Source organism: Stigmatopora argus, chromosome 7, assembly GCF_051989625.1.
Source record: "Stigmatopora argus isolate UIUO_Sarg chromosome 7, RoL_Sarg_1.0, whole genome shotgun sequence".
Taxonomy (NCBI): domain Eukaryota; kingdom Metazoa; phylum Chordata; class Actinopteri; order Syngnathiformes; family Syngnathidae; genus Stigmatopora; species Stigmatopora argus.
The window spans coordinates 9,431,043-9,446,022 of record NC_135393.1 but is presented as its reverse complement, the minus strand read 5'-3'; the positions used below and the strand labels follow the sequence as shown (position 1 = coordinate 9,446,022).

Here is a 14,980-nt window from a genome sequence, read left to right as displayed (position 1 = left end):
ACTTTGACACATGTGCTGTAGACAATCTTGAATGTATATTTTTCAGCGCCAGAACAAAGTTCTGACTGACAGCCAGCTTTTGCACCAACTCAAGCCAGCCCTGTGTGTAAGTACAGCTCTGTATATACATGCATGTGTGCATTGACCGAGCTTCATTTGTATTCTAATTCAAGCAGGCCAGCAAGGCAGGGTTCTGGCACAGCTCAACACTGTGAAATGGTCTCTCCTCGCCATGGTGCCGCTGATTGGATCAAGCTATCCCTCTCTGCTTAGCCGAAGGAAGCTAAATCCCACAGCCGTTGCAGCGTTCTGCGAAATCCTATTTCATTTCATAACTTTAACGGATAAATAAAAGCAAACAGGAGCTCTTGTGCCAGCCAGGACCCCGTGACACATTTATTCAGCAACAACATGAGCCCTGTTTAAATGGGCATCTAGAAAAATATAATCACCTGCGCATATTTACATTCTCACGCTTGTACACGGGCGAACACGTGCGTGGCACTTAAGCAGACTCACAGACACAAACCCCGTAATAAGAGCCAGACGCTGGCAGACCGCACAGCCGCGAGTTGTGGCGAAAACAAAGGCTATTCATATCCTTCGCAATGAGAGGCCTCCCTCTCTCCCCCCTCGCTGTTTTATTACAGATAATCTGCACTCACAAACCTTCCATTTTTTGGCAATTGTGTGGTTTTCTAATCATCTTTATTAGTGCATAAACATTGCTTACGGGGGCAACACACTGCCCATTGTTCAGGCTGGATGGCGGGATAGAGGCCCGCTGATAAGACATACTGCTCTGTGCTGCATTATACTATGTCGTCTCCTGCCAGGCCACGTGTCCAATGTCGTATCCGATTGGCCTCGCAGATCAGTGGCACCTGTGCAGGAGTACACGCCAGCCAACCAGCGCACTTCCAATCAGGTGTGTGGGGCGCCTGGTTTCATTCGCTCATCTCGGTCGGAGACAAAGTCAGGTGGAGCTTCGTACTTCCGCCGATTGGCCGACACCGAGCCCAAAAGAGTGTCATCCACTACGCTTCCATTGGCTGCCACGGCCCATTTTGATGATTAATACATGTGCTGTTGGAAGGTGGCAGTGGGACAACTGGCTCAGTTGGGAAAGTTCAAGGCATCCATTTCCAAAGGCAATATAAGGACGAATGTTTTTGGACATACTACTTAGTCGATAAAGCAATCAATCAGTCTGCTTTAGTACACTGTGAATTTTAATTATTTACGCTCTGTTTTTACAGCAAATGACCATTTATCAGGGGCACCCACCCAAAATAGCAACTTTTTAGGCTTTGACTTGAGGCCTGGGAAATATGTTTAAAAAATAATAATATTTTTTTTTAAAAGAAGAAAAGAAAAAATTAAACACCTTATTTTCATATCATCAGAAAGTGTTTTTTTCCACAATATTTGTTGCTTGGTCTTTATGTTGTTGTTTTTTGAAATAGTAGTTTTTGTACTGTGATATAATTCTTTTTATGTATGAGCGTGGAACTCAAATTTAATGAAACTCATAAGTCAGTGCAACATTGTGTATACTGTAAACCCTATAAAGAAGACTATGGTTCAACCCATGAACTGTAACATGTAGCAAGTCGAGACTATATTTGTGGAAACAGTTTTCGATTACCAGGACTTTTAAAAGGTGCATAAATAAGTTTAATGTAGAAGAATAAAGCCTACAAGAAGTATGTATTTTACAAATAGTCAAATAATTGCTTCCTTTTCATTTCATAGCAAACTCAGATCTATGTGACAGTGTCACAGAGGGTAGGGATGGTCTTCGTAATTATCTAATGCGGCCATCAATTCTTTTGTGTAAGCAAAGCCATTCACCACAATACAAATATTACTGCCAATGCGTTGTTTTTATCAGCCTTTGGAGTACTTTGTTAAAACTGTGTACCCCCCAGACAGGAAGAAAGTCTGGAAAGTAGCTGCCTTGTATTCAGTTCCTATCAAGCAAGCAGCACAGACCCATTCTAATGCTCTTTTAAGTCATCCACCACAGAAACAGGTGTTGATCACATTGCGAAACAGTAAATAACATGACGCTAATAAATAGGCGAAGCTCACTACCTGCCACTTGGGAGGCCCGAACATACTGAATCGCCTTTGTAGTAAAACCCCCCAACCCCCAAATAAAAACTCCAGGCCCTGAAACGTTCCCTCCTGCAGCGCTGTATGAATTATAAATTGTACTATATATATATATATAACATATGCCCGGCCCATATGGCCAGCCCTGAGCAGAAAAATCTCAAAGCTCTTCTTAATTAACATTTTAGAGGAAAGATTCGGAGGCGGGAGATTGAGTCAGTGACCTATTTGGAGTCAGCCATCATCGCCCCATGCAAATGTGTTAATTGAGACACATTTTCTCGCTCTACAAATATGCAGGGAAGGTGATTTGGATATTTTAAAAACTTTTTTTTTGGTTTCAGCCATCTGATCCGCTTTTTCTTCTCGAATAACGAAGAAAGCATTTGTTTTTTACATTATTTCTCTCTGTTGCTACTGTTATGTGCTCACCACCATATGGCCAAAATATTCGGAGGTGACATCTCCCCAAAATTGCACATGCTCAAACACACACCTCCACGGAACATTGTATAAAGGGCCTCGGTGATGGAATTTGTTCTCACATGGCTTCATTGAACGTCTGTGAATGGCAACGTAATCAATGCATTACGTAGTGGCTTCGACAAGCCACTTGATCGCAAGCTGTTTAAATGAGTTTCTATAGGCCTCATTTTTTACGCTATGAGCAGAAACTGTTCATTTCTAAAGTGCAGGTTGAAAAATGAATGAGATGTTGAAGGATAGGACACAAAGAAGAGAGTCCAGCCAACCTATGAGAGATGGCAACTTTTCAAAAGACACCGGGCGGGCGTCAGGGTGGGCGTGCGTCACCGGCGATCTGTTCCAGTGAGTGCGAGGGGGATGTATGAAAGGCAGACATTGCCGCCGTGTGAGCGCCTGCCAAAGCTACCGCGGGGAGATGTGTTGGAAAAATACTATTTTTCACACAGACGTCTCAAGAGGAAGAAGAGGGGGTGAGAAAGAAGATGAGAAACTGATGGGGTTACATTAAAAAATGAGGGACAGTGAGATGGATGAATGGGCCTTAATGATTTCACTCCACTTGAGGGTGATGGAGGTCACAAGTACAGCCAAGTCTACTCATAGAATAAACTATATAATTGGTAGAAAACGCACTCAAAATTTGATATTAGTGTATTCAAAATATAATACACCTGACAAAATGAATCACGAAAATCACAATATTCAGAAATCAGTTCTTATGAATGTTTCTTTTTTTTGGTTATGTCTATGATGTCCTATAGAACAATTCTTCAATAACTTCCAATTGTGAAAGTATTTTAATAATGGATTGGAAAAAAATGGTTCACCTAAATCAGTGGATCTTCTCTAATTTTCCCTAGCAACAGTAAATGTTTTTAAATTTTTGCATTTCTACAGTAAAATCTTTTATAGCATTGCTATGGTGCAATGTTTTGTTGCATGGGGCAGAATTTTCAGCAATTGGCTAGGCACCAGTCCAGGGTTTAAAATGTTCTAGCCCACCCGCTACCCTAACTGAGGAAAAGAACTTTGCAAAATGGATAAATCATGACGGATTTTAACATTTTCAAACTGATCCAGGTATACCCTTTTAACTTTGAGCTCCACATATTTAATATCGGCCATATTTTGTCAATTCACCTATGTTGAGTATGGCTGCTGTCCACAAACTGATTTTTGTTGTTGTTGAAGATTGCTTGCTTGGTTTTTAGTGTTATTTAAACGATATACTTTATATCAACAACAGGCCCGAATCAGCGTTTTCACTTGAAACGTCAATAGAGGACATTGGCAGCACAACAAAGGCAAATTCAAGCTTTCTTCTTAGTGGATTTGCGCTTAGGTAGTTGAGATTATCCCCAAAGTCAAGGAGATAGTAATTCAAATCAACTGTGAAGGAAACAAGTTTGCACACTTATGACACACCTGAACATCAGATTAGGCTGGCACCGAGCCTGTAAACTATCATGCTCTTGCTCAACTGGCTCATCCATAACTACTGACTTTGGCAAATGGCGATCCAATTGTAACACGGAATGTTCCGGGCTGCACCATTTTTTGCTGCCACACTGTTTGCACCTCACACCACCTCTGGACACCAGATAACCACCAGTTCATTAGACATCTCTCCTGGGGTAGTCTTATCCATGCCAAAACAATTGGAAGGCAAAATGGAGCGTGTTCATGGAAATAAACATGCTGCATTAAAATACCATAATGTTAATGTTTTATGGTAAAATTTCACATCTTCAGGGAGAAATTTGACTTGTATTGTCAATATAGATACTCCAGTACAGGTTAAATATTACATATTTTAATTCCTGGCTAATATTTTTCTGAACTGGCACTGGAATATATTGTATAATTATACACTATATATGTCAATTAACTGTATATAATTGGCTAGCGAGCAGTTAAGGGTGACCCATTGTTGGCTGTGATAGGCTCCAGCACCCCTGTGACCCTTAAGAATAAGAGGAACTGAAAAAGAATGAAGTTATATATTATATAAATATTTTCAACATGGTAAATTATGATGTCATTACATTTCGAATACTTGGCGTTTTAGGGAAGCTAGTGTTCTCATGGCCCCACAAATTTAAATTATTTCAATTTCAAAATTTCTTTTGGGCAAAGTGTTCAATTTTTTATTAAAATATTACAGTTTTGGAATGGAAAAAACTGTTCTTAAAAATTCTAGCATTATTTTGATGGAAACATATTGCATTTTAATGGCAAAAGTTGTACTGGTATGTTAATATAAGTTATCATTTTCATAATAATTGTCTTTCATGGGTAAAAATGGAAATCCAAATGTTATAGTTGATCATACAAAACTCCAATACGAAAAAAAATCCATGCTTTCTTGGACCAAAAACAACCTTGTGCACATACCCAGTTATTACTGATGTATATTGGCCATTTAGGCAGTTTTTAAGTATTCATTAATACTCATCTTACTGGAAAAACATTACACTTTGAACAAAATGCTTCAGTTTTCCTGTCATTTCCTTTTCATTTAAGGAGCTTCCTATTTCTTGTCTGCTTTTGCGACGGACCATTCCAGGCTACAACATATTTCTGTCACGCTGCTTGCCCTTCACACCACTTTAGTAAACCAGATAACCTCGGGCTTCACTAACAGTATTCACACATTTTACACCTGCCAAACCACACTCGCTACTAGCCTGCAAGTGCCTTTACCAACAAGGTTGGGGCCGGCACAATCATTCCTTTGTGTCGTCAAGGGTGCTTTTCACGGTTATCCTTTTCGTCGTGTTAACAGCAAAGGGCCAAAAATTCATAACTGAACAAATCAGCCCATTGTATTAAATGCACCAAATATCAGACAAATAGCTAAAATTAGACTCTTTTTAATCGTACGGAATAACGGAGGTGGTCTGCCCGCCCCTCCCAGACGGGTAGCTGCCAACGTCTTGGCCTCCGTTTGCCTGAGGAGTTGCTTCTCAACGACCCCCGACTGTGAAACGATCACACCACAATCAAAACATAACCGGGGGGAGCGATATCCCTGCCGATGATTCACCGATGTCTAACGGCGCGTTTACCTTAAACCTCAGCGAAGGGTAATTGGAGGGATGCTGTTACAAATCACAAGTTTGGAGATGCCTGTTAAGATGCTTGCTGTTCTGGCATGCAACACAAGCTGATGACAAAACGTGACTGTGACATTAAAGATGGGAATATTTTAATACCTATATATTACAGCTAGAATCTGGGAAGAAATGTATCGCAGATTTTACTGATCCCATCACTAAAGGAAACATAGGACGGGGACTTGAATGATGGCATCTCTCACTTGGATGCGCAGTGCAATTTGAATTTGACTGGATCATTTTCACGGCAACCTGAATTAGGAAGTAATTGCAGGTTAAGCTCAGATGACCACAAGACGAGGCTTCCTGGAAAGTTCCAGCGCAACTGATTCCTAAAGGTCGTTTGTAACAACCAAAGTTGTGTTCTGTTTAATGGCCATGAAGTAAATTCACGATGAAAGTTATTCCAATCATGTAATGGTGTTAGTCACTGCAATAAGACTACAACAAATACATAGTAATCTTTTATAATCCCATAAATCCCACAGAGTTATTTTATTGTTACTGCCCAATGCAAGTTATTCCCAAATGTGGGATGGTTATCATTTGGATTGTTAGGGCTCTTCATCTGACACTCATTTGATCTGATGAGCACACAATGCAAACTTCAGTTGCAGTTTGAAAGCCTGTTATTCAGCATTCTCTTTTTACTTCACATGCTCTTAATTGTTTCATCTCATAATCTATTATCTTGATCTACTGCCATGCACTTACTATATTTAGCAAAGAGGTGAAACCTTTCCTGATAAAAAAAACCCACATCAGATTAAAAAGGCCTTTTTTAAATTTATTTTTTTTAAAGAAAATGCCCTTTTAAGGTTTGCCTAATTTACATAGGTCGACATTGGTGCTTTCACATCCTCCTTGGGCTATTAAAACACTTGTTCGGAGGAGAAGGGGGGTTACAAAGGCTCTCTGTGAGTTTCAGCTCCCCGCCCCCTTGTAGTCTGCAGAGTGTCATTAAGTATACAAATAAAGTGCTCAGCTGTGGAGATATATACAGTATTAAAAAAGAAAGGAATCTTGATGACACCTGAGATCTTGATCTTTCATGTTCGCAAGGGGAATCTCCTGATATATAAATAGTTTTTCATGAGTGGCTTCCTTCTGAAAACAAATAGCCTCACCACTAAATAACAATCACTTCTCGATTGTGACTGCATTAACTCATTCATGTATACAAGATTTAGAGGTTTTGATCTGCTATACCATGCCTTTTCAAATTTAAAATAACACACGTGCAAGAAATAGTGATGAAAAAAGGATATTATGAATTGAAGAGAGATAAAACGTCACTGAACATACTCAGGCAAGTGTATGGATCAGCATCCAAGTGGCCCCCAAATTTAAATGCAGGGCCACAACTGCGTTGAGTTGAGTGTTGACACACACAAAAACACACACAACCACACACTAATGTCCGCGTAGCCAACAAAAGCAAACTATTAAGTTACACAGCACGTACCATTATAGCGCAGGGAGATCTGCCAACACTCTCAATGCCCCATTTTCCTTTAAAAGTTCAGTTCCAAAAAAAAAAGTGAGAGAGGGTGGATGACTTGCTCTCTTGGCTGTTGCCGGAAGCCTCCACACACACACGCGCGCACACAAACACACACACACGCACCCCAAAACAGAGCTTCAGACACTCCAAAAGTGAGTCCACTGTGCGAGATAGCAGCAAAAAGACGACCGGGGTAAAAATCTTTTTTTCCCCTCCCGTTTTCTTCCTTCCGAGGTTTTAACGGCGCTTGGCCATGCTGCTAGACTGCCAGGCTGCCAGGCTGCCAGGCGTCCGCGCCAAAAGTGTCGTCGTGCGTCCGTCCGTCCTTCTGCGACCAAAGTTCTCCTGCAGATCGCCCTTCTTCTGCGCACTCCTCGCACGCAAAAAAGTGGAAGAATTCAACGAGGACGGTACGCACAGTAAGTCGGTGTCCCTTTGTGTGTACTTAAAAAAATACTAAGTGTTGGCCGCTTCGTTCGTCGTTCGCTCGATCTGTTTTAGACTCGCACCTCTCTCTCTCTCTCTCTCTCCCTCTATCTCTCTCTCTCTCTCGCTCTCTCTCACTCTCTCTCTCGCTCTCTCTCTCGCTCTATCTCTCGCTCTCTCTCTCTCACTCTCTCTCACTCTCTCTTCGCTTTATCTCTCTCTCTCTCACTCACTCTCTCTAACTCTCTCTCTCTCGCTCTCTATCTCTCTCTCTCACACACTCAATCTCTCTCACTCAATCTCTCTCTCTCACACACTCTCTCTCTTTCACACACTCTCTCTCTCACACACTATCTCTCTCTCACACACTCTCTCTCACACACGCTCTCTCCCCTCTCTCTCTCACCCTCTCTCACCCTCTCTCGCCCTCTCTCGCCCTCTCTCGCCCTCTCTCGCCCTCTCTCGCTCTCTCTCGCTCTCTCTCTCTCTCTCGCCCTCTCGCTCACGGTTGTTTTCTTATTTTCTCACCGCCTCCCCCTTCAACAGCTACCGAATCCCAATTTAATGCGTAAAAATGAAGACGTTGTGCGGAAAATTGGAACGCTCCACTCGTCTGTGTGAGAAACTAAACCGAAACGAGGAAACACACGCATGCATATCCAAACACCTTGGTTTCAATACACGAGGAAGAGCCCGAATACTTTATATTAACCCCTTACAGGGCAGATGACTGTTTTGGGGATTAAATAATAAATATCATAATTATAAAGGAATATATTATACTAAAAATTATAAAGAGCTAGTGTCCACATACCTGGACATTACATTTTGCATCATGTAGGCCACAATATTAACTTATAAACTAACACAAATATGACGTCCACACATATCGCTGGGATTACATATATACATAATAAACAAAAGCCTCAATTGATAAAATGTTATTGATAACAAAATTTAAATGATTAAAAACAAAGATACACTCTGGTTATGGATCTCAAAACACTTAAAACTTGATAAATCACTAAATTAGAATGGCTAACAAATTTAATTTTTGTCTAGAATTTTATTAAATGAATAAAATAAAAAACAAATACATAATATCCCCTGTTCATTCCGCTATTTATTAAAAAAAAACTTTTACAAAGTTTAAAATGTAATCAATCAGAGACTATTTATTATTAACCTGTTGCCTGCCATTGAAAACAATGTGTCCAATTTATTTCACCTGGCTGGACTAGGTTTAAATGCTTACGTTGCCAAGCAACAATCCACTTAAAGTGGGATGGCTAGCAGCCTTGTTTTGCTGCTGAAGTCCGTCGAAATGGATTGGACGTCAATTGCCGTCAATGGCAGCCAAACACGAGTGTCCTATCAAGCTTTAAGTGAGCGACAAAGGTAATGAGGAGGATTGAATTATTAATAAACACCGTGCGGAGTTTGCGTAGCGGCCACGGCCAGCAGCTGCGGCTTTAGGAGCATTAAGAGCACCGGCGGGGATTATAGTCTGCCTCAAACCCGCGTGGGCGCGTGTGCGCATGCGTGCGTGCGTGAGTATGGAGCGCTGAAAGCCGTCTAAAGTGCGCCTCTAGAAAGTTGTACTTAAATGAGCGAGTCGAGTTTATTTGAGTGGTGAAATTCAATCAAATCAGACATTGGATGTATTCTAAAGTTTGGGGTCCACCTTTCAGCGTGATGAAAAATTCGGTTTGTGTATTTTCATTGAAAACAATTGGACAGAGATCCTAATATTTGATAGAAGTCATTGTCACTTGTGATGCTAATAATATGATTTTGATCAGAAGCTGTCTTGTAAATGGGTTTCCTATAAGGAGAATGCAAAGAATTCATGACCAAGATTTTTTTTCCTGAAATAATAAGAAAATTACTTATCGTGTCAAACCCCAAATGAATTGATCTAATAAATAAATCAAAACGTAATAAGATAGAAAGTGTTGCAATTGTGTTGGAAGTAGAAATATGCTTTAGCAGTCTAAAGGGTTAAATCTTGCACAAATGAGGAATTGTGTGTATGTGTGTGCGTGTGTGTGTGTGTGTCGTTATCCGTTTTATTTCAAGATGGCATTCCTGCAATATGACGGTTCATCAATAATAAATCGATGACCTCCTCTCACATTTGGCCACGTCAATTATTTATCGTCTAATCGAATTTGTGCTATAAAGGGGGTGTCCTAATTCGTATTAATCAGGTTTAAATTATATAAATCCAGCAGGATGACAAGTGAGGACCCCCGCCCATCTCCAAAAAGCCCCACACAGGAATGTTTGATGGCAATATTTAAACAAACAAAAACACTTCAACGGCTTGGTGTGATAATACAAATGAAATAAAATTAAGAATGACTGATGGTGTATGTACATTGAAATATCTACATTGTCGAATTGACCCAATTTCAGAAAAATCATTTAAATGTAATACTTAATACTAAAACCATCACTAAATGATGAATACAATTATGTTTTGTTCTATTCATTTTAGTCTGTGCAAGATTTTGTTTTCCCAAAATTTCGGCCGTTTTATTAATAACAATATTTAGAATATTAAGTGTGAGATTGATTAACATTTCCAATATATCCTAGGTGGACTGTGAATACATTAAAGGAATACTGTTATTTATTGGTCTTTCATGCCAATGGAATTGAAATGATCTCTTAAAGTAATAATTACTAGTTTCATTACTATTTAAATAAGGGCTTAATATTAATTATAACAACAATTAAAGCATCATTTTAAAGCTCTTGCAGATATAGGAATAGTGAGACCTTCTGCACAGCATTGGCCTATTTGGAGAATTTCCAGTTTATTTAGTACAGGGCGTAATGGAGGGGTCTGCCAAATTCCCTGTATTCTCAATAAATGTACATAATTAAAATGAAAATCTTTTTGTTAAAACAAAATATTTTTATTGGTTGTATTTTTATTATTTACTTCAAATTCTTTTGAGGTTTTCATCAAAGAGGCCTAAAGCGTTCCAAGCCTATTTTTCCAATTTAATGTAGGTTTTTTTTCATCTTGCCCAAAAAACAACAACAAAAATCACCAATATATTTATATAATTGATGATCTATAGTCAATGCATTGTATAGTTTATTATAATTCAGACTGTAACAGTGTTAAGTATAGTCACTGCAGGGTTTTTTTCTTAGAAAATTGTGAAATTTATAATACTGGCTATATTAAAATATATAAATGCTCTATATACATGGCTATGAAATATTTCATTATAAAGAGAAGTATGTCAAACCCTATCATGTAGCTCCTTACAATCAAAGACTGAAATACTGAAATTTTGAGGACACACATCCAACAAATGTGGCTGAAGTCGTAATGGATGCTGTCACGCTCACTATAGGATGCCATATGTTTATCAGCGCTTGACCTCGTTTCTTTTCGTTTATTTACTACTTAGTGTCTCACGGCTTTGTGCAGAAACACAAATGCTTGATGACCGTGCTAAAAGGAAAAACAGGCCTGCCTGCCTCTTTTGAAAGCATAACAAGGACAAAAAGATTGAAGTCTTAAAAAGTTTTAGTGAAAAGTGAGCCAACAGACTGTCTGTCTGACAAGCACACAGGCTGAAATTGAAGAAAGGCCAAAACAGGCAAACTTGCAATGCTGCATCGATAGTTTCAAGTACAAAAGCAGCAGCTGTATTTTTCAGATTGTGTAGACCAGTGGTTCTTAACCTGGGTTCGATCGAACTCGAGGGGTTCGGTGAGTCGATCCCCGGGGTTCGGTGGAGCTTCTGCCGCGGAGGTCAAAACACATCGACTCATCATGTCAATACACAATAACGATCACTGGCAGATGATCACGTGACATTGCTTGGCCAATCAGTGGTGCGAGGGATTTATATATTTTGAATTTGAGAAGAATCCTATTTTATTTTAAACTAAAGTAGGGTTCAACAAGGTTAAGAACCACTACTGTAGACATTTGCCAATACTCTGTACACATGTTCAGGTTTTAAAATAACAAAAAGCCATCGTCAGAGATTTGAAACTGCCTCTTGAATAAATAAACTATTAACAATTATGATTTAAACATTATCTTCGGAAATGTCACAATAAAAAGAAACTAAAGTCCACTATTGTGCATCGCTAAGAAGATTTAAGCTTTAATGATTCAGTAAAACAGACTTTTAGCATATTTTATAATATTTAGGGGAGTTTATTATCATGTACAAATTAAAAATATTATGTAAGTAATGCTCAACAGAGTGACCTCCAATAATACCCATACATTTTAGGAATAAAAACTGCCTCCTTTTTGAGTAAGGCCTACTATACTGTAATTTGGTGTTTGTACATTGGTACTTGAGAGTATTTAATCCACAGAACTCCCTTTAACTAATACACTCACCCACACACACACAAGCACACACACACACCCACACTCAAACATATATACATACGTCTAATGTTATTTTAAAAAAGTGTATTTCAGCATTGAAGGGGAACATTTTATTCATGGAGTTAAAGCCAAACCTAAATTATCCACATTCACAAAATCAAAAATCTGCTAGTCTTTCACACCGTTTAATCACATGGAGTCAGCTGTCAACTTAAACTTAAATAAGAAATATATATTTGCAAAAATTAAAATGCAATTAAAATATTAATTTTACCTGCATTGTAATTGTATTATTTTCTCCTGATCATATTTCCTTTATCAGATATCTTGAACACAATGTTGTTCTTATGGCTTCTGTAACATCTAAAACAAATACTCATTACAATTAATAATTCCCTTGCAAAAAAAGAGCAGCAAGTACAAAAAGGTATCAGAATAAATACATTACTTCTGCCTTTTAAAACCAAATATATTAAAATATATATGTACAATATCTTATATATCTGTAATACTAGTGCCCAGTTTTGAAAGATGGAAAGGAATTAGAATTTGTGAATAAAATGTGAAGTATTACAGAATGTCCATTTTTTCAGAATTTATCTTTTAAAAAATGTAGATTTTTATGTATTTTTATGAGTAACTAACTGTCATGACAACAATGTAAAGACAAGCGTTACTTCTTAGCAGTGGTTTTGCTAATAGAAAATAAATACCGGGTGCGGGTGGCTTTTCTACACTTAAATAGATTCAATGTTCTGGTAAAAAAAGTAACTTAGAATTAAAAAAAAATGATTGTATTATAAAAAAAAACATCCTATTTTAAATCTATTCCATCAAAATGTATATAAAGATAATTGTGTTCAGGTTCTTTGTCAGAGATTAATGATATCTATGTATCATTAGAGAGTTGCAGTACCTCAGTAACATTCTACAATAGTGCAAAATATAAGAATGGAATAAGCCTATAAGTTACTTTCCATTAGAAATGATAAATTGGGCTATACAAAATCTGTTGATTCCTTTTTCTGCACAATCTTTCCTGAGATGTTTGCGCCTCCAAGTGAGGAGTGCAGCAAGAGGAATGAGAGTAGGAAACAAACAAGGCCCTTTTTTGTTTTAGCAGGAGGGAGTTGGGCACAGTGCACAAGTGTTGTCTAGCATCACAAATGTAGGAACATTGGCCTGGATGGACCTCTGCACGCGTGCCCACGAACACGCTAATAGGGAAGCCACAAAGTTGCAAGAAGTCACTACAAGAAGGAAGTGGGGTGAGGAAATGAACAGGAATATATCAGGAAGTGCGGATGGAAGGGTGATGTGTAAATTGCTATTGCGGAGTGCTGCGGTGATAGAAAGAGAGGGGGACGGGTGGGGGCAGCTAAGTGTTCTTTGGAAGGGTGAGGAATGCTCGACCCTGGCAAAGTGGAACGGGATGGAGGGTGCCCTTTCTTTTTTTCACCCACGCTGTTGCCAGCCTATCACATTCCCACTCCACACTTTTGGAGAGGTTAGCACTCGGAAGCCAGTATTGGTTGGTTTTCCGCAGGAGCTTGTTCACACACACACACATTGGTTATGTAGGCATGTTTCTGAAATAAGCTTCGAAGAACTGTTTCAGATTTTTTTTTTGTCCAGCCATTTCAGTTTGCAATACTTTTTTTTATTAGTTTCATTTTACTGGCTGAGTGTATGCCCGTAAAAGATTGGAGCCAAGTCGTGCGGTCTATTTTTTTCTCAACTCAAATGCAAATAAGGAAGAATCAATTAGTACATTTTGATGCCCATCCCAACTGTAAAGTTAAAAAAAATCAAGTGTAATGCTGCCTGTGCTATGAGTGTTGTGCAACTTTGGTATCGGTGAATGCCGAAATTGCGAAACACAAGTCGTTTCATACCTGACGTACACTCACTCACTTTTTCCAAACTAAGTACTTTGAAGTCAGCGTAGTGGAAACCAATGTTCTCATTTGCCAGTATTAAAATAAAATACACTACATATTTGATATACCATTCAAAAGTTTGGTACACCTAGACAATTTTTTGTTTTCCGTGAAAATGCATACTGATTTATCAAGGGAAGAACAAAATGAAGTATAGTCAGAACATTGGCAAGGTTAGCAATAATGATTTTCATTTGAAATCATTAATTTACACGCTTTGCTTTGGACAACAAATGTTCCATTTGCAGTACAGCATCGCAAACCTTTGACGTTGTAGCTGTTCATTTGTTTAAGTAATCTGCAGGTTTCGGGAAGTCCCTTCCATAAATCAGACTGGCTTGATGGGAACTTCTTGCATAGCATACAGCCCAGTTTCTCACTCAACAGCTCAATGGGGTTGGGATCTGGTGGCTCCATTAAAAACAGAATACCAATGTACCACTCCATGCTATCGAGAGAACTTGATTAGAGGCAATTTCATCCTATGGCAGGAATTGCATCCCTCAAAATTATACAAATACTGTTTAGGGAGCAGGCAGCTTGAATTTTACCTCTAATGGAGTGACCAGATTTCAAACCCAATGAACTATTGTCGGAGCTGCTTAACCCTACGGTCCATAAATTCCCATATGGCCAATCCAATTTATAGGAGACTTCTGAAAGCGTGGTGAAATTTGTTCAGATTACCTAAACAATTCTACAGTTGGAACGCCAAAGGTTGGCAATGCTGCAAAATAAGCATTGTCGTCCTATAGCTTAAACTATTGGTCATATAATTATCCCACAGTGAAAAAGCATTATAAAAGAAAGCTCTTGGCATTGTACTCAACAACACATTTGCATATAAACTTACTCTATTTATGAAAACGCCCTGGAAAATCTATTATCATAAAAGCTACGCAGATATGTAGAATTTTTCTATGGATTTCCCCCAGTGATCAATCATATACAATTAAATGAAAACTTCAGAAAGAATTTTACTCAATGGGTCGGACAGCTCTTTTGATTTTTTTAA

At 38.7% G+C, this 14,980-nt stretch overlaps 1 protein-coding gene across 10 annotated transcripts in view; it reads right to left on the bottom strand.

Annotated features, from left to right (window-relative positions):
* Positions 1–14,980, bottom strand: part of nfixa (nuclear factor I/Xa) — a 140,449-nt gene that overhangs the window by 102,962 nt on the left and 22,507 nt on the right. For 9 of the 10 annotated variants that reach the window (XM_077604314.1, XM_077604321.1, XM_077604323.1 and 6 more), the window contains exon 1: positions 7,186–7,740. The exons of the other annotated variant lie outside the window; for it this stretch is intronic. In XM_077604314.1, the coding sequence (XP_077460440.1) occupies positions 7,186–7,188 (3 nt within the window). In that variant the 5' untranslated portion in view covers positions 7,189–7,740. Of the gene's footprint in view, positions 1–7,185; positions 7,741–14,980 lie in introns of those variants that run through there. 10 annotated transcript variants of the gene reach the window in all.